Here is a 19,695-nt window from a genome sequence, read left to right on the forward strand (position 1 = left end):
TGGTGTTAATCAGATGCTGATAAGTGCCTCCAATTTAATGAACTCAATAAAAAAGTCTACAAGCACCATATTGCATTATGTCTGTTTTTTCATTAGGTTTGAGGACAAAAAAAAATTTAACATTGTGTTAGGTGACCAAACCTCCCACCCCTTCTGCCCTAGTGGTGAATGTTCAACTGAAATTTATTAATGTGGTTTTCTTACAGTTCACATCTCATGTAGCTATCCTAGGGGCACACAGCTGGCAAGGGAGTGGATTCTCAGTCATCACCCAATAAAGCATATAATTCCCTTTTCTCATCAAGACTGGTGAAGCAAAGTAAATACTAAGAGGAAAAAAAATAATAAAAAAATAAAAAACATAAATCTAAATTATCTTAGGTGACCTTAAATTTGAGGAATACCTTTGCTCACTGTTATTTTACTAATGAATTTCCTGCTTCCTTCCTCCACCAAAATGCAGGGTCCTTTTTATGACAAAACCCATGCTCTCTCTTTCCAGCCATGCCTTTGAGTCGCACTTTAATTCTCCACAACTGACTGGCAAATTATGTGGGCTGGAGACTAAGGGACACAGGCCATACCACCTGCTGTATGTTCTTTATAACAGCTTTTCTTAGTCTTTCAACAGTTTATTCAGTGGTTGAGAAGGATGAGAGGGATGCAAAGCCAAGCTGCCAGCGTTGCTTGTGGTGATGTGCTACAATGAACGGTATGACCATTTTTCAAGATACTGGCAACTAGCACTGTTGCTTCTTTATGAATGACGAAATCCATGACTTTACTACCAGGCAGCTGGTAATGAGGATGCAAAATGAAACTGGAGACTAAACATCCTCAGCTTTCAGATGGCAGTCCCTGATAAACCAACAGTCTCAACACTGCACAGCTAGTTGAATATTTTTTTTCTGGTGGCAGAGAGAATGAAACGGTACTGATGAAAGTTACACTTTCAGAAAGCTAATCAGATTGTGAGATTGACAGGTCTTCAGTTGGGATTGTCCTGCTAGCAAAGGAGGACTTCTGAAAGGACCATACAAAGGGAAGAAAAGAGCAATTTCAATAAATCAAAGACAGTTATCTTAAAAATATAATTTAGAATTAATTGTAGGTACCTTTCCTGATTCTTTAAAGCAGTTTTATTATAATTGGTTGCTGTAGTATATTCAAGAAGAAGGCTATTCTTTAATAACCCATAGAAACATGTTTGAACAAATCCTAAAATGACAATAGCTGTAACAATCTCTGGTAAATTTAGATTCTAAAAATTAAGCATCTGAGTTCCTATCTAGGTGATCCGTTAAATATTTCCTGTATCAAAAGCAGATGACATTCATCTGAAACTCTTATTCTTGGTACTTTTGAGGAAAGCAAGGAAATGATGTAGACACATGGGCTGAGACTGTAAACTTAAAGAAGTCAGTTTAGAACAGAGAAACTGCTATCCTCGAGGTCATTATTGGATCAATATTGACCTGGATGTTTTTAAAATGTATAGTTCCCCAACGTTACATCATGAATGCATACATGTATATCCATTGTGTAGTGGGAAAAGGGCTCTGTAAGACCTGTGTTATTTTTTAGCAGGCATAATGGTTAGTTCAACAGATTGGTTTTATTTGAGCTAAACAGATGACGATGTAAGTATGCAAATGCTGTGGCACTGTCTGCAGAAATCACTTGCATAGATGCGCTCGGCAAGCTGCAAGTTAGAGACCCAGTTGAATCTGGTCCATTCTACAAGCAGGGGCATGTTCCTAAAACACGAGGCCTTAAAATGAAATCTGGGAAATTAAAGTCTGCTGATGCCAATGGCCTACCAGAGCTTTCAAAGCTTCATACACAGAAAAGCTGCCTTGTTCCAATTCAGCTAGCCAGCTTGCTGTTTTTCCCTTCTCAAAATTCACTCCTTTGGACCAGCATTCAGTGTTGAACTGCTGTCAAACATCTGGCAACTTTCTAGATATGTTGGAATTATCAAAGAGTAAATAAGATAAACCAAGTTTTCTCAAATGGCAAAACTCACAGTCCTCACAAACCAAGTATTTCAAAAGCAACATTTTCACTTGTCCTTCTGTCCACTCCTCATTAACTCTGAGCCCTGTGCTGTTACTGTTGTTGATGATGATTTATTATGCATGCTGAAACATAACTGTTTCCAGCTTTTTAGAAACCGTTTAAAGAAACATATTCCTGTCTCAACATCTTATAACTTGTCATCCTTTATTCCCTTTGAGTAACATGTTCTTTGGACCATTCTAATTACTTGGGTAAAATAGCAGTCAAAATCAAGATACGCAAAAGGATTTAATTTTGTTTTCCAAAGACAACTACCTGTGGGTATGGTGATGTCCTTGATTTTGACTTTGTGCTCGAGAGGCGAGATTTGCTTGCCTTTCTATTATCCGTTATGGTCGGAGTTGAATTTGCGTATGAGAATGCCGGCTTGGTAGCTGTGACCTGATCCAAGGAGAGCTGTAGTCCTTTATATTCAGTATCCCTATATAAAAGGCAAAAGTGAAAAACAAACTCACTTCATATCTTAATGGGAAACATACCTTCCTTCTTAGTGGGAGGTGGAAATGAAAGATATTTTTAAGGAAAAAAAATAAAATTATCCAGGACAAGCCAGTATACCACACTAACACATTTAAGTAGTATAGCTTACTAAACAATAGCACTATTTTTAAACTGAAAAAAAAAAAATTCTTTTTGCAGCCAACTGTTATCATCCTGATCTACTTTTTTTTTTTTCAGTAATAAACTAGGATGGGAATTTCTAGGATGGAATTTCTGAGATTTTTACTACACTTCTGCATTGGTCACACAGTTAAGCAGTAAATAAGACACGTTTTCCTTGAAACTCTTAACTCTACTAGAACTTACTACATGTTTATATGTGTGTGTGTTAGTGTACATGTGAGGGTGCACATAACAGCCTGCAAATAAAGATGGTTAAATAAATTGAACATGGTTTTTAATGGGAAAAAAATTATAATTTTATATTTTTCACTAGTTACATGTTTTCAGGTAATTGGTGCAAATCTATGAATCTTTATTCTTCTGTGCATCCTTTGAGTTATTATTCCTCTGCTTGAAGAGTCTCTTACACTGAAAGAGCTTTCCAGATGAGAAAACAGCTAAATAAAAATCTTTAAATTTAAATTTAAATGGCCTGCCACACACTCACAAAATATCAGAGGTTTTCTATAAGGAGATAGATATAATGGCAGTTCATGAAGTTCATATTAGTTTCTTCAAACCTTCTAATGAATACTTAAAAGTACGGAAAACTGGCAGTATTCATGATGTCTTCCTAACCCATAACGAGGGCATATGTCTTGGACTATACCCCTCTGCACACATCTGCGCGTCTGCTGGTACCCAGGGGAATAAGAAACAAGCTCTCCAGCTTTCATGTAGTCATACGGAACCTATTCTGACAATGATTCATTTATACAGAGCAGAGCAAGAGTTTCTCCCTCACCTACCTACCTGGAAGAAAAGAGGAAGGATTCATGGGTTTTCTCTTCCTTTGTGTTAATCAGAAGAGAAGGAAAGAATAATGCTTGACTTATGGAGTCAAAGAGGCAACATATTCATTCACACATTACCTCATGCTCTGTTTGAACCTAAAGACTCATTCTCATCCTTAATGAATTATATTAACAGTAAATTATTCGCTCAACTTCAACAATGTCCTGTTTTATAATCACATGTATATTGATGTAAGCCATGACGATTTAACTTTTTTTTTCAGAAAGGAACTGCACAACAAACTGAACATATCACAGTTTAGTACACTGAAATTTCAGATAAAATCAGTGGCAGAAGGATAAACTTGGTAAATTACTGAAATAAATGACATAGGATTAATCATTGGACAACCATAGATAAACCTGCAGAATAGACAAATTAATTACTGACATTCTACACTGACATTGTTTTGCATCTGATAAATGACAAACTTGTTGGTAGAAAGGTTTAGTTTTTTTGGCAATGCAGACGATTTGTATGTATTCATGTGCATATCACACATAAAAGCGAATCACTGGCATTAGAACTGTGCTGACAGTCCATAGTGGATAGAGATTTGCTAAGCATAATTACTGTTTTGTAATGCAAATTTACTTCTTAATGAGGTCATTTCTTCAAATTTTGCCTTTAATTGAGGTAGGTCTCTGCTACAATATTTGCATTTCAAATATCCTCCCTGCAGTGGAAACATATGAATATATGTATTTCCATTGGCCTGTTCAACAGGTAAGGCTTGTCCACATATTTTGAAACCGTTAATCTTTCCCATGCTTACCCTCAGAGTTTTAACCCAGACAGCTTGGCTTGACTTGCAAAAGCATCTGTCTCCATAATGGATTCATTTCAAATTATCTTCATATTACACAAAACATCAGAAACAAAGGATGTCAATTAATCTTCATATTTAACCACAACATTAGCTTGAGGCATTACCAATAGTCCTAAAAATTATCTTTCGCACTATGATATACACATTTCCAGTGACACATTGACTATAAGAAAATATGGAGGAAGGGACCTGCCATCTCAATGTCAGGTGCAGAAGGTGTTACATCCAGAAATGAAAATGGATCAAAACTGAGGAGATAAATTGTTCACAACTTTAAGCAGATGAGGACATTCTGTTTTACTTTTATAACCTACCAACTCTTTTGCCTTCCATTCTCCTGGAAAAGCCATAGCTCTGCACCCCTGCCATTACCCACTCATCTCTGGTACATGCCACCTGGTAATTGCCTGCCACTTTCTCCTATCATTAAAGTAGTCTTGAAAAAATGGAATAAACACCACCTCGGTATTCTGACCTCAGATTGTTACTCCAGCACAACTTGCCTGCTCTTAAGTCCTGTATAAGGGCTGAAATCATAGAGACTACATTGTACAACGGTTCTAAGCCATGAGAATCTAAAAAACAGATATGTCCAAAACTTTACATACTGTTATGTGTTACATTTCTAAATTCTTGGTATGTTGAGGGTGAGGAGTCACCTTCCCAGAACACCACACATTAGAGTAAGCACCAAAAGCTAGTATTTGCAGCCAATTGCTGAGGACAAGAAGTTCTTGCTGCTGAATGTGAAGTTTCTGGTTAAAAAAACACATCTGCACTCTCCTTTCAGATGAAACACCTGGACTTTTTGTATCACCAAGACATGATTCAATACCATCCCTAACCTAGCACAGCTACCCCTCAGAAGACCCAAGATAGATACCAGAACACCACTAACAACAGGCCAAGATAAATACCAGAAGTTTTTTTTTTTTAAAAAAAAAAAAAAAAAAAAAAGCTAAGAAAATATGGAGGAAGGGTCCTGTGTTCTCAACATCAGATGCAGGGGATGTTCCATCAAGAAATGAACGTTTGAGTATATCCATATGTACAGTAAAGCAAAGGACTAGAGGAACCAGGACTCCTAGTGGTATACAAACTACAGATGGAAATTCTGACAACTTCCTGGAGGCATCTATAAAACTTCCACCAACCATGGAACTGTAATCTCCAGGTTCCTGTTCTCGGACACCTGAATCCTCTATTACACAGTCCTAGCAGCACAGCAGTATGGCATTTCATGTTCTACATGTAATTCAAAAAAAGGTGGTGGGTATGAGGCCCTTTCTCCAAGGTCCTCACCTTCAGGATCCCACAGGGATCCATATAATCTACATCTATCTACATGAGACTGCTGAGAGAGAGAGTGATATGGCATGTGTTCAATTGCTAACAGTATGTTGCTGACAATCTACTATTTATCTCATTTTCTGATGCAACTATCATCACTATAAAACATCAGAATAACTACAGGAAATTAGCTCTTAAATGAAGAACAGATGGATCAAACTGAATCCAGACAAGACCAAAGTGATGCTTCTTTGCAAAGGGAAACACATTGAAGACCTCCACCTTTTCATGATAGGAAACAGCCATTCTTTCCACAGTTGGATGGAAATTCAAGGTCCTCTTTGACTCCTTAGCATATGCTTCCAAAAATGTATTATTTCTTCTCTATCTTGTCCCTTCCCCCCAGATGAGAATTGGGCCAGTGTGGTCAATATATCAAACACCTACAAACCGAATTACTATGCTTCACTGCAAGTGAAAAGAAATCAAAAAGTGTAAAATCCACTTGCTACAATATACTGCTCCCCATTGTCTTCTCAGATGTAACTCCCAGAAGCATTTCTACTCTGTACCTTGTTGCTGGCTCTTCCACTGCCCTACATATAACTTGATCCTGATTTTGAAAGCACTTGTTGATGTACTAGAGTTAACATCATGAAAAAATATGGGTCAATCTCTGTACCAACTGCACTTCTCTGCATTAAAATATCTGAAAGTTGAGTACAAAGCATTCTTTACTAAAGGAACCTAGCTATATCAAGCTACATAGACAGAAATGGACAAAGGCTGAAGGAGAGAAGCATTTGGCAAAGGAAACCAATCTCTTTGCCCATGACTTGTGTGCCAGCTGGATCTGCAACACTTATGTGAAGATTCTCACAAATCAGCTTTATAAGATGCTTTCTGCCTACTATAACTGCCAAAAAGTACAATGTGAAACATGGTGGCAAGCCTCTCTAACAAAATTTTGAGGAAGAGGTAATAGCTGATTAACATGTAGACCAAAAAAAGAACAGTGAAAGAGTATCGCAATACCACAGATCCCAAATTCCTGACAAACAAAAAAAAAAAGCTTGCATAAATATGGCAACTGGGCCTGTAAATAGAGCTCACAATGAAACTGAAAAAGTGAGAGAGGTTTTTCTGTGTGTTTGTTTTTGGGTTTTTTTTATGTTGGAGGGCAAAAAATGAGGAAAGAGTGAGTCAGCTTTGCTAGAAATAGTGTTGGGAAGACTAGAATTAGTGACAAAGGCCCAAGAGAGATTAATACTGTAGAGAAAAGCTGGGCTTTTCTGTGGTTGTGTTTGTTGGAGTAATAGTTTGTTGGCTATTTGGGACTACCATAATCAAAATCTAAAAACTAAAATGAGTTAAGATTAGAGAGTTATGGGTACAAATAATTTTGAAGATATTAAGATTCCTGCTTAAAGGCAGTATTGGCTATGGAACAGAAGAGAACTTAAGCCCTGAAAAATGCTTTCACATAGCAAAAGCAGCTGGACAGGATGTATCCAGAGGAAGGAGTAAAATAATGACATCCATTAGTGAAGAATAAATATCCAGATTGAACCAGGAGAACCTAAGAAGTAGGACAAAGACTCAAGAATAGAGACTCAGGAATAGACATGCATAAGCAGCATGTCTATTCATAAGCAGCATAACCTTCAAAAAAAAGAAAGAAACCTTCAAAACATGAAGAAAAAATACAAAGTTTGTAGTAAAATCTGCAAAAGCCATAAGGAAAAGTACCTTTTTACCTTAATGGCACAACATGCCAGAAAGGAAGAATATGTTATACATGCAGTAATTCAGAATACACAAATAACCAGTAAAGAGACAGATATATACAGTTTATTTTCTTGTATCAAAAGACATTAAGTTTAGACTCCCTAAAGAAGATTTACAGAAATTCGGTCTTCATACACGAAGTTATGGCATTAGATTAGAAATGTCTTTCAGTTCATTCTCTCCAGCAGCAAACAAAACACCAATATACAACTGGAATCAGATCTTACTCTTATTCTCTGGTATCTTCCAATTGATAGTCTGAACAATATACAATGATCATGCTGTCACTGGAACTCATAGCAAATAAAGGATAAAAAGGCACTAAGGGACCATAAAGTCCTGCAAACACTGAATAACCTGCATCTATGTCATTCTTTAAACATATTAATGTAATTAATGAAGTATCTGTTGAATGTAAAACATTAGATGACCTTAATGCAGCAGTTCCTACATCATGAGTACAATTGAGTACATGAGTACATTCCTACATCATAAGTACATGTCTGAAGCAAAGTGGAAAGCATTGCTTATGCAAAAGAAACCAATGTGTAACTTTAATTGGTTGTATTATTATTTCTTATGAACAAATAATATATATTCAAAATTTCTTCTACTGCATAAAGTTATATATAAAAAGGGACATATTAATGCTCTCTGCAATATTTTGTTGTTGTTGTTAGAAATCAGGAACATTACTTTGGTCAGACTTTCTGCCAGTCTAACAGAATATGGAATAGAAAACATGTAATTAAACTAAAGGTGTTAACATCATTAATGTTCAGTCTATTTTGCTGAGTTGTTGCAATTCAGTGAAAATCAGCCATGAAGGTGGTAAAAGTCTGGCACTTCCTCATGCATGTCTGACCACAATACTGTAATATATCATTCTTCTACTTTTAAACAATGTCTGCAACTTTTAACATTTCCACACTCCAGCTCATGCAATGCTAACAGCGCCATTCAACAGATGAGTGAAAAGAGAACAGATTCTGGCTGTTTGTCATGTTCATGGCTTTCTAAATCAGCAGATGGTACAACAAAACAGACAATTTCCTCATCTGCTGTGTCCTCTGTTCATGTACAATGTGTCTCAGAAATGTTTACAAAGGCCTCAGTCTGCTTGTGAGACTTGTCAGGAGGACCAAACACAATCCCCTTAGCATCTTCCCAAACCAGTCACAATAAGGGTGCTTCAGTTCACTCACACAGGAAGCCCACTTTCAGAACACTAGCCTGAAGTGGGGAAAAAAAAAAAAAAAAAAAAAAAAAAAAAAAAAAACCACTCTTGAACTTCACTGCTTATTATGAAGCTATAGTGATGGCCAGTTGTCTGACCTCAGAGATACACCATGTCTCCATTTTTCCATCAGTAATTGGGATGATGACAGTTATCCTCCCTAAATTCTTGAGTGAAAAGCCCCATAAAATTCTAACCTACTGCTCACCAAAGGAATTGGAAAGACCCTCTAGAAATCTCTCATGTGGTTGTTTATCACTAGAGCATTTAATGGCTAAGCACTGCATCTAGTTGGAGAAGTATGAGATCTGTACATTGGATCCCTTCACTGAGTGCCAGGCACCTATTTATCCCCATAAATAGTATAAGCAACAGTAGCTGTTTACATCTTGTTGAGTCGAAGTTTACAGCTTCTCCAACCATGAGATTCATGTACATGATATCATGTTTCTGTATTTGCTCTTAAAGATAGAGCAATCCAAACCAGGAAGTTCAATTAAATGATTTGATACGTTCAGGAAAACTGAACCATGATGTTTCCTATTCAGACCATTTAACATAAATGCCTGAGGATATCTTCTAGAAGAACTACTGTCAAAGAAATTTTGTATTTTCCCTAATTGGTTTCTTGTCTCAGGGTGCAGTCATTTAACTGTCAGTTGGAGTTAAATAAAACGTCCTGGCCTCTAGATAATCATGGTGTAGCAGATATTTCAGCAGTCTAAAGGTACAGTTTTACAGTTTGTCATTCCCAACCACATGTCTAGCCATCTCTGGCTCAAAAAGAAGCCCTTTGTACACTTTGTACGCCTTTACTTACTAGATTTGCTAGATAAAAATATGCACCAAGGCTTATTATTGTCTGAATAAAATGCCTAAGATATCCGAGGCTAATTATATAAAGAGATAACAATCATCTTTAATTACATATAGCACTGACAATGAGCTTTAAATAAAATAAATAAAATATGATGACCTCGGTTTAATTCTGTAACATTCATTTATACTGGGAGTGTTTTCTTTCAAATGTGTCTAGGAGCACAACCAGCTAAAAGTCGTGTTTGGTGTATATTCAGTGCCTGTCAAGCTAAATGGAGAAATGTATATGATAGGAGTTTATAGAGGTTTTTATATGTTAGAATCTGCCTGATAATGAGAAATTGAGATTAAAGGCAATGTTTTCTTTTCTGGATAGACACAAAACAGTTAAGAACAGAGTTTAGTGCAACATTTTATCTGAAGGCATGTTTAACCTTGCAGAACTCCATGATTCACATCCAAAAGTGTCAGCCTTAAATAAATTATTATGGTAACTTCTTGGTAAATATTTGTGGTTTTCCACTACTTTAAATTCACCTGAACATTCAGATCATATTTTTTCTTCCAACTCCTTTTCAGCTATTCCATGAAAAACAATGTCATCTCAGAGCATCCACATGTACATGTACACAGGATCCATTTAGGAATTAGTGCCACACAAACATAAATTCTTACATATACATGTAAGATTGTTTCCATTTCACTGAAAGCCAGTCTGACAACAGTGCAACAGACTGCTGTTGTACCAGGTGGACTTTCCCATCTCAATCTTCTTAATATTTGTATGTGTTTAAAAAAAAAATATCTTGGATAACTGACACCTTTAAGACATTGATCTACTAGCCAGTTGATCTGGATTAAACTCTCAACTCTACCACAGACCACTGGTGTCACATAGGACAAATCATATATCACAGGGTTTTTGAAAGCAGTTGGCAGCTCTTTGAGTTTAGTCTCAAGGCAGCCAAAGGGACTCTTAATTCCAGTAGGGTCAAATTTAGCCTAGCACTGATTGCTTCTGAGAACCCCTACTTTAATCTTCCTGAGGATAACAATATTTTCCTATGGGGAAACACTAATTTTGTGGAGCATCTTTGTCTGTTTCACCCAGTAAACTTCAGCTTTCTGTTGGAAGGAACAATCTTGCACTGTCAATGCATATGGTAGCTAATGTTAGTAAGCTAAATCTCAGCTGTAGCCCCTGGCTGCACATCTACCACACACAAGAAAGAAAAAAATATACAAGACCAATACTTGTGCCACTATTTATGAAAAGCATGTTTTTATTATTTCAGAATCTCCATATATTCAACACAAATGTTTTAACTACATTCTATACCATTTATCCCTGATTAAATCTCTTCTAAATAGTTAATCATTAATGATTTCTTTACAGTTGCTGTGCAAACAGTTCATTCATGCCTATGACATATCAAATTTCACAGACGTGTTCTTTAATTGGATTCATTTATTTCTAATCTGCTTAAACCCTCACTACTGTAATGCTTGACTAAATATACATTAAACTCACTTATTTAAACTGCTAAAATAAATTTGAGATGCATTCCATGAATAAAAATACTTGATTGAATACATGTAATACCATTGTTATTGTGTACCTAACTGAGCAGAAATTATTAGAAATAGTACCCTAGATAGCTGTATGATAGGCTTGGACAAAAGGATTTGAGACAGATTGCTGATTATTTTTTTGCAGAAAATATTTTAAAAAACAGCTTTCCAAGTCCTGAAGTTTCCCATAGCACATTAAGGCATGCTATAAGGAATGCCAAAAGGAGCTTCTCAAGACTTAAGGGTGTTAACTGTTTTCACTCTAAAATCTGGGTACTGTTTTAGAAATAAGAGCTTCATACTAGCTCTAGGCTAGGAAAATGGTTAAAACAAAAACAAAAGCAAACAAAAAAAAAAGAAACTTTAAAGAAAATTTTACTATTCAATGTTTTGCAAGTAACAATGACTAAAAAGATGGTACAAAATTACATAAAAATAGTGTAAACTCTGATGGCCCCATTTGACAATGTCAGGGTGAGACAGCAAGGATGGTGGGCTTGGAATGGCTTTTCTATGAGCAAGAGACTCCTCAGGCTGAAAAAGAGATGACAAGGGGAACAAAAAAAAAAAAAAAATTGTAAATTATGAGTGACAGAAAAAGTATGTAGGAAATAGTTGTTCATTTTTTCCTCTAATACAAGATGTGTGGGTTACTAAAGAATAGGAAAGGTAGCAATTTCATAGTGAAAGGAGATCTTCCTTATCACATTTACTTAAACTACTCCTTGCTAAAAAATCACATGGTTTCACAAAGCAATAAGATAAATATGTGGTGGAAAAAAAATGCATTACTTTGACCCCTAATACCTTCAAAGATACCACTTCTAGGAAGTTCTTTGAACTTCTTAAGGACTGAAAGAAAGTGCTGAAGAAGCATTATTGCATGCTTGTCCTATTTTTAAACTCTTTCCAAAGTATTTGCTATGGTCACTATCAGTACGTGTCTGATCCTGTATAGCTGTTCTTATGTTACACTGGACACCACAGTAGTTCAGAAATTTCCTACTTCAGTTCCTTTAAAACAACATGCTGAAGAGTTTTCCTGACAATTTGTTATTGCTTTTAACAGTTTGCTTTAAAAATTAATTTATTGATATTTCAGATTTGATCAGCTCCTCTATGTTCCCCATAAATAAAGCTTTTGTTGTGAGAAAATTCCTGAGATCCCAATGCAAACACAAAAAATTAGTTAGTTTTTCTGCTCTAATTTTATTTTCTTTGAGAAGATGGGTTATAACTCATTTGACAGACTTTCTGATAGGCTTCTGTGATCTGAGAATAGTTTATCTACAAAAAACAATGTGCTTGAAAAAAAAAAATGATTTACTATTCATTCTGTTATTTCCTTGTTGGCAAATTTTCTATCTGTGTGCCTCGTGACATACTTGTCCATCATTCTAGCCTTCTTTTTCTGATCAGCTGGGCCCCATGGTACAGAGGCACCATGAGTCCAAGAGGGTTCATGACCCCCATCTGCTGAGGAGGACCCATCTATAGTAGATCACTTTCTTTGTCATCAGATTAGTCCTTTCTCATCATAAGCCTTTCACCTTCTTCTTCAGAAGCAAGATTTTTTTCAACAAACATGTTTAAAACTCACTTGTCTAGAATTCCTGAGCTTTGGCCAAGGGACAGCACTTTGTTCCTCCAGGCCATTATCTGCCATTCTCTGCCCACAAAGCAAGCAACCATGGTATGCTACTTAAAAAATGTTTTTTTAACTGAATCTTGTTTTGGTTGACATTTAGGGAAGAGAAAGGAAGGAAAGGAAGAAGGTTGAGGACTGGTAAATGTTTTTTTTAGCATTTGGGGAGAATGGCTTTTTGTTGCTTTTTTATATACTTTTTTTTTTTTTTTTTTTTACATGTTAATCTACCTGTTTTCTCATCTCATCATTACACTTCCTGTCATCTCCTTCCCATGCACAGCCATACCTCTCCTGCAGCCAAAGCAAGCCCCTTCACATTATTTGCTCACTTAGGTTTAGGGCTCTGTTCATATCACACTCAGTCTTGGTGAACCATCTTTGATAGGCATATCATGTGTAACAGGTGTTTATGTTAGTAAAACAGGAGACAAATGGCCAGAAAAGCCTATATCATGAGGCTGTAAAGTAACTCACATTACTTCATTTTATTTATTTTCCTCCTAATTACTGATTCAGTCTCCTCAATGTATGAATTATATGCTTTTAAATTTGCTATGTGCTATTACATTTGTTAAACCAATGTTAGAGTCCAAAGAAGGGCTACAAAGTTGCTGAAAAGTCTGTAGGGAAAATGTATGAGGAGCAACTGAGGTCCCTTGGTTTGTTCAGCCCAGAGCAGAGCAGGCTGAGGGGAGGCCTCATGGCAGCCTGCAGCTCCCTCACAAGGGGAGCGGAGGGGCAAGCACTGAGCTCTGCTCTCTGGGGACAACAACAGGACTCGAGGAAACAACATGGAGCTGGGACAGGGGAGGGTCAGGCTCGGTGTTAGGGAAAGGTTCTGTACCCAGAGGGACTCCCCAGGGCAGTGGTCATGGCACTGAGCCTGCCGGAGTTCAAGAAGTGTTTGGACAGCACTCTCAGACACATGGTCTGGTTTTTAGGGGGTCCTGTGTGGAGCCAGAGGTTGAACTCAGTGATCCTTATGGGTCCCTTCTAACTCTGGATATTCTGTGATTCTATGGAGGGGGTCCATTAATGTTGAAATTGATCCGAGATAACTTGTCTGACCACCTAGACCCTCTGGGCAACAGAGTAAGTTGAACTACCATATATAACACAACTACTGCTGACCCACACCTTCTATCAAATTCAGAAAAGAGAATTTTTGAATGGGTGTTAATGCTAACAACTCACCATTAATGTACCCAGTTCCAGAAATATAGGCCTATGTTAAAGTTCAGTTTATGAAACTGAAGAATAAATCTCTGGTGGATTGAATGGTTACAGGTACTGACATACTTACTAAGTATATCTAAAATTTCACCATAAGTAAATAAAAATTGTTTAATAAAACACAGTAACATCTATCAGCAACCTTCTTATGAAATGTAAACCTGTCATCTGGCTACCACCTTTGTCCTCTTGCTTTGACAAGGACAGGCAGGGACCTTAGCTGGCTTTAGCCCACCTGCTGTCACTGTTTCACACGCACATCTATCAAGGGTTTCTGGATGCCTGAAAGAGTCTCTGACCAGGCCACTCTATGTTGCTATACAGGTATCCACAGCATACATACATATCATCTCCACTGCCAACCTACAACTGTTCTTGGACCAACCATAATCAGCCACTGGACTAACTATACTTTTGGTTTGGGTTTGTGTGACAGACCCAGTTTATCAGAATACATGAGATTTACTGTGCTTGTGGTGACTACTTCTGTAGCACATACACAGCAACTCCAGCATATCACAAACATGCAAATGATGCTGTGCACCTTCTCTCTGACAGCTGTCTTGAACTCACTAAATACCATAATGGAAGCCCTAATTACATATAAGCATGTTATATGACTCAGCTGTAGTCACAGAGGTGTGCAGCTTACTTTGGGCTGATGCTACACATCCACTCCCATTGCTGTTTTTCATAGACTAGAAAGCAACGGGGAAGCTGGTTATCCTTCAGAAGATGACACTAACTTTCCTACTCACAGCTTAGGATCAACAGAATTATTTTGGGCAACACTGTTCAGCAGTTTGGCTGCAAATAGGAGGAGGCTATCAGGCTATTTATCCCCACATCCAGCCTTTATATGAACAGATATATGCCTCATGAAACAGTTATTACAGATTATTATTTTGTTCTGTGTACAAAACAGTCTTTGGAAACAGCAAGAGAAAAACAACATGCAATGCTCTTGGGTGGATTTCAGTTAACCATGTCCTAAATTGGAGTTTTCTGTAGCAATAGCCTGGGCTACCAGCTGCCAACATAGTACAGGGACAACTGAGAGCCACAGGCTACTTGTGACCAGGCTGCCTTCAGGACAGGCTCTGCATATCCACTTCCTCACCAAAGGCATGGTTGTAAGAAGGTTGAGTATGGGCTGGTTTTAAAGATCTTCTCTCTAGGTGATGTCAAAGTAGCAGCACAATGCTAGGGGACATAGCCAAACTTGAGTTAAACAGGCATTTGAGTTTCCATAGTTGCACTGAAACTTCAGCAGATAATAGCTGTTATTTCCAGCATTGCTGCCCCTGAGATTTATACACAGTGGTTTGTAGCTGAAAAACTCCGGCTGTTCTTTATTAGGCCCCAATTCAACACAGTAACAAGCACGGCCTTCCAGCCATCTCCATTTGGCAAACCCTTGGAATATTCTTATTTCTAAGTTTGCGCCTAAGGGTTTTTTTTAATTTCAAAACTGAATTCACTAGGATATAATCATGCACTGAAAGTTATGCCTAAGCACTTTTAGAGCCAGGCATGTGCTTGAGTTCTTTAGTAGATCAGGACCTCTGTGATTTAATTGCACTAAGTGGATGATAGCAAAAGACAACAAGAGGAATAAATTGTGTAAGTGTGTTTAAGATCATGGGATTGACTCCAGACTGCAGCCGTCACAAGCTTTCAGAAGGGTCAGACTCTGTACCCTTGTTCGCACAGAGCGATGCCTGCCTCCATAAATAGTGTCATCAAAGTGAGGGGGGCTGCCTCTGAAGTAACCTACTGAGTACGAACATGTGTGCTGGAGCCTGGCCCACACTGTAAAGTACAAAAGAGAGGTGAGGGAAGGAGAATTAGATTTTAAACAGATACTTGCCACTGTTGAATGGACAAAGGAGATTTATTTGTTAACACTTAATTTAGGCCATGTCTAAATGCCATGTTTGTGCGTGTATGAATAAGAACTAGCAAGAACACCCTAAAGTAGAGTGAAGAGCTTACTTCAGAAGCAGCTTAGTCACTTATCACACCTGTTGCATCTCATGATTATTACAGAGAAACAACATTGGAAACAGTAATACTGTGGTGGGTGCAGCGCAGAGCAAACATGCTAACAGAAGCAGAACTGGTAAAACTATAAATCTGCTGAAGGAACACACTGCTACTTTTAAGAGAGCAGGAGCCAGTTAGGCATGTAGTCGTGCACCAAGCACCAAGAGGATGATAGAATCATAGAATCATCTATGCTAAAAAAGACCTTCAAGATCATCGAGTCCATCAACCTGACCTACCACATCCCATCACTAAAACAAGTCCATGTCCCGTGATAATAAGAACCCTTTGGTAGCAGCTCAGCTCTTTGGCCTGCCTCTTCCGCCTAGCCTCTGATACAACTCATAGATAAAATGTAAATGTCATGTGGCAAAACCAGCAGACACCCTTGCAATAGCCTTACTTGCCTTCCACTCTGAACTGTCACAGAATAATGGACGTAGCCCTCAATGCCATGGTCTGTGGTCTCCCCTTCTCTACTTTGGGGCTGATCCCCAAAGGCATGTGAGCACCCAGCTGCCATAGTGGCATTCTCAAGCCTCATTTGTGCCATTCAAAGTGCTGAGGGGTAGAGTAAGGATAAAGTGCAAACAACCTCTCTAACAGGAACAGCTGTGCTCCAGCATATAGCCTGGTGCTTCCGTGCAAAGTGGAATCTGTGGCAGTTTACCTTGAGCCATAAACTGTGGCATTTTAGGAGTAAGAGTCCCTGCAGTGGGCCCTGTAACTTTCATCAGTGGACTTAAGGCAGACAGCTGGAGATAGTAATTGCTTCAGCCATTGCCGCTAAATCTGCTGTTGAACGTGTCTCGCCCCCAGACAATCATTTTACAAGATCTGTAACTCAGTGTTTGGAAGGAGTGAGTTTCCAAGGACCTGTAGCAGCCAGCACACTGAATGGGAGAAGAATGAAGTGGAAAGCATTTGAAGTCACGTGTCTTTCTTGGAATACAGACACTTATTTGCAATCCTGAATTTCATGTTGCCTGAGCCTATCAGTATGCATGCATTTAAACTAATAACTGTGTTTTGGTTTTTGTTTTGTTTTGTTTTTTCTTTTTGCTTTGTTTTATTTTTCTGTGGATCCAAGCCACAGTCCTTTAATCCTTACACTAGCCAATAAAACTCTCTTCCTATGAGCAGTGACTGTAGATGCAGGCCCACAGTTTTAGTGCCTTGGCCATTACAGTCACCTGGTTTAAATACAAGCATGGAAATTTGGAGTGAATTAAACAAATGGTAGCTAAGAAAGCCCCTACATGAACAAAGAAGAACTGCAGAAGCGTATTGTGGACACCTGGAAAAGCCTGTCTCCTATTTGCAAGAAATATATAAACAGTGTTCCAGGGAGACAAGCCTGTAATAAAAACTAATGGTGAACAAACAGAATATTGCATAGAGTAGTTCAAGAGGAATCCTTTTATGTTTTTTTTTGTTTGTTTGTTTGTTTGTTTTTTGAGGCCTGTGCTTCTCCAGCATTCTGACTGATTAAAACAGTTCTATTATACACTCACTTTGCTAATCAAATCACATGAATGATGGAGGGCTTTCCAGTCTCAGGAAAAGTACATTGTAGATTGAACAAATGAGGTGGGACCCAGTTTTATGCACTGTTAAGGAAGTGGCAAAATTCCCATTAATAAAGAGAAATATAAGGGAAAAGCCACAGGTCAGATTTGTTTCTGCTGTTTACAATTACTTAAGGAAAAAAAAATGCAATATGCAGTTAAAGTCAGTATGCTTTATCTCAAGTATTAGAGTTAGATGGCTAAGCTTACTTGTACAAGTAGTTCATCTAATGATATGAGTAAGGACGTGCAGAATTACTTCTGCAAGTAATAACTTTCCCATCTATTTGCTATCCTACACACTCCATCACCCACTTGAGAGATACAAGCCATGTATCTACCTTTGACAGAGGAGAAGGCTCTGCAGCATGTCCAAATAGGTTGATCTGAGAGAAATGCGTAAGAAAGGTGGGAATGTAGGTATGTAAATGCGATGTATGGATGCTCCTATTGACTAGGAAAAGAAAGAGGTTGGTCTGTCTCTGGTGATGTCCCAGAGACAAGACAAAAAGAGGATGTGTATGAAAAGCTACAGAAATCTTTCTTTATAATTGTCCAAAAATAAGGGAAGAGCTTTATTTCCACCTGAAACAAACCCTCCCCAAACGCAAGCTTAATATGCCAGCAAAGAGCATTTTCAGTCTGACCCATCACACAGAATGTTATCACATTGCTGACACAAGTATTTTAAATCTGGTAGTATGCAAAGCTATAAATAGCAATAATTTAAAGATGAAGTGTGCAGATACAATTAATGGTTAATTTATTCTAAATTGCATTTACCACATCATTAAGTAAAACATTTGCCAATATGGCATTTATTTGTGAAATAATCTTTCAAACACATTGCATGCTTCAATTTGTGCTTCTAATCAGCCAGCCAGACAAAGCTATGTGAAGAGGACAACTGGAAATTGTATATCCTTGTATCATCAGAGCAGAGATTAGTCACAATTAAATACCTAATCCATGTTGCCTCTATATGTTACTGCTATTGTTATTCTTTTAAATGCTAAAGAACAAGGAAATGTGTATAGAAAAGCTTCCTTAGCTTTCTCTGGGGACAAATTATTATAATATTTGTTCTTGCTCGAAAAGTCAAAGGATTTGCACTTTGCTTTACCCATTTGTTTAAAGGAAGGTTGTTTGCCATCTAAATATAAACTTAACTTCAGCAGTTGCATTCTCCATTAATTGACTCATCCTTGAGTCCCTTTATGTGATAAACATGCACAGCTAATAATCAATAATATGGCTAGTGTGTGTACAGAACAAATAGGAAAAGAAACAAATATTCTGTGTCTGTACTCACACATGCCAAGTAGAATACAAAGAAGAGCAAATATGTGTGCTTTAAATCTGAAATCCTTAAAGGTCATTTATATTAATTTTGACACACTCTGATTACACAAAAAGTAACCTTTCCTCTTGTTGCTCAAATGCCCTTGCCACTGTACCTATTCAGTTCGGTATATATACTTATCAAAAACATTTGTTCTCAATATTAGAATTCACTTTCTCAAAGCTTGGGATTCATGGAAGATGGATATGGCCCTTCTTTTAGTAGGGATTGGCAATTCCTTCTGTACAAACATTTCTCATCCCTTCTGGTTTCCTCACATATATTGCCCAGGGGAGCCAGACAGATCCAAAGCAAGGCACTGTCGCTCAGCCTGCGCTCAGACGGCTCCTGCAGACCTGGAAGGCCCTTGTGCCACCCAGAATCTACTCCTTTCCAAAGCATTTCCCGGCTCCTCCCAACAGTGGGAAAGGCTCCTTCTGCCGGGAGCAGCCGAACCGCTCGTGTGGCATTGCCTGCAGGAAGGAGGGGACCAGGGAGTCACCTTCTCAGCGCTCTCAACAACTTGCACGGCCAAAGCTTATGACTCCTGTCGTTATTTTCAGCCAAGTTCGCTGAAAAATACCGACATTGCCTGTTTTCAAAGGAACCTCCGGCGAGAAGCATCCTACCTTTCAGGCTCCACCCTGCAATCCCAAACTTCGTTCTTCGCTGTTTCCAAACACTATCTCACACCTCCCTCGCTTTCTCGGCTTCCAAACCCGAGGGACGGTATTCAGAGGGTCGTCTCCCCTTTTCGCACGGACGTTTTTATTTTTTCCTGCAAAG

At 38.1% G+C, this 19,695-nt stretch overlaps 1 protein-coding gene across 3 annotated transcripts in view; it reads right to left on the reverse strand.

The window, feature by feature from the left end:
• Positions 1-19,695, reverse strand: part of SIM1 (SIM bHLH transcription factor 1) — a 48,492-nt gene that overhangs the window by 12,623 nt on the left and 16,174 nt on the right. For all 3 annotated transcript variants that reach the window (XM_082757227.1, XM_082757226.1, XM_082757225.1), the window contains one exon: positions 2,335-2,500. In XM_082757227.1, the coding sequence (XP_082613353.1) occupies positions 2,335-2,500 (166 nt within the window). The remainder of the gene's footprint in view (positions 1-2,334; positions 2,501-19,695) is intronic.

This window comes from Aythya marila, assembly GCF_965140915.1.
Source record: "Aythya marila genome assembly, chromosome: 3".
NCBI lineage: Eukaryota > Metazoa > Chordata > Aves > Anseriformes > Anatidae > Aythya > Aythya marila.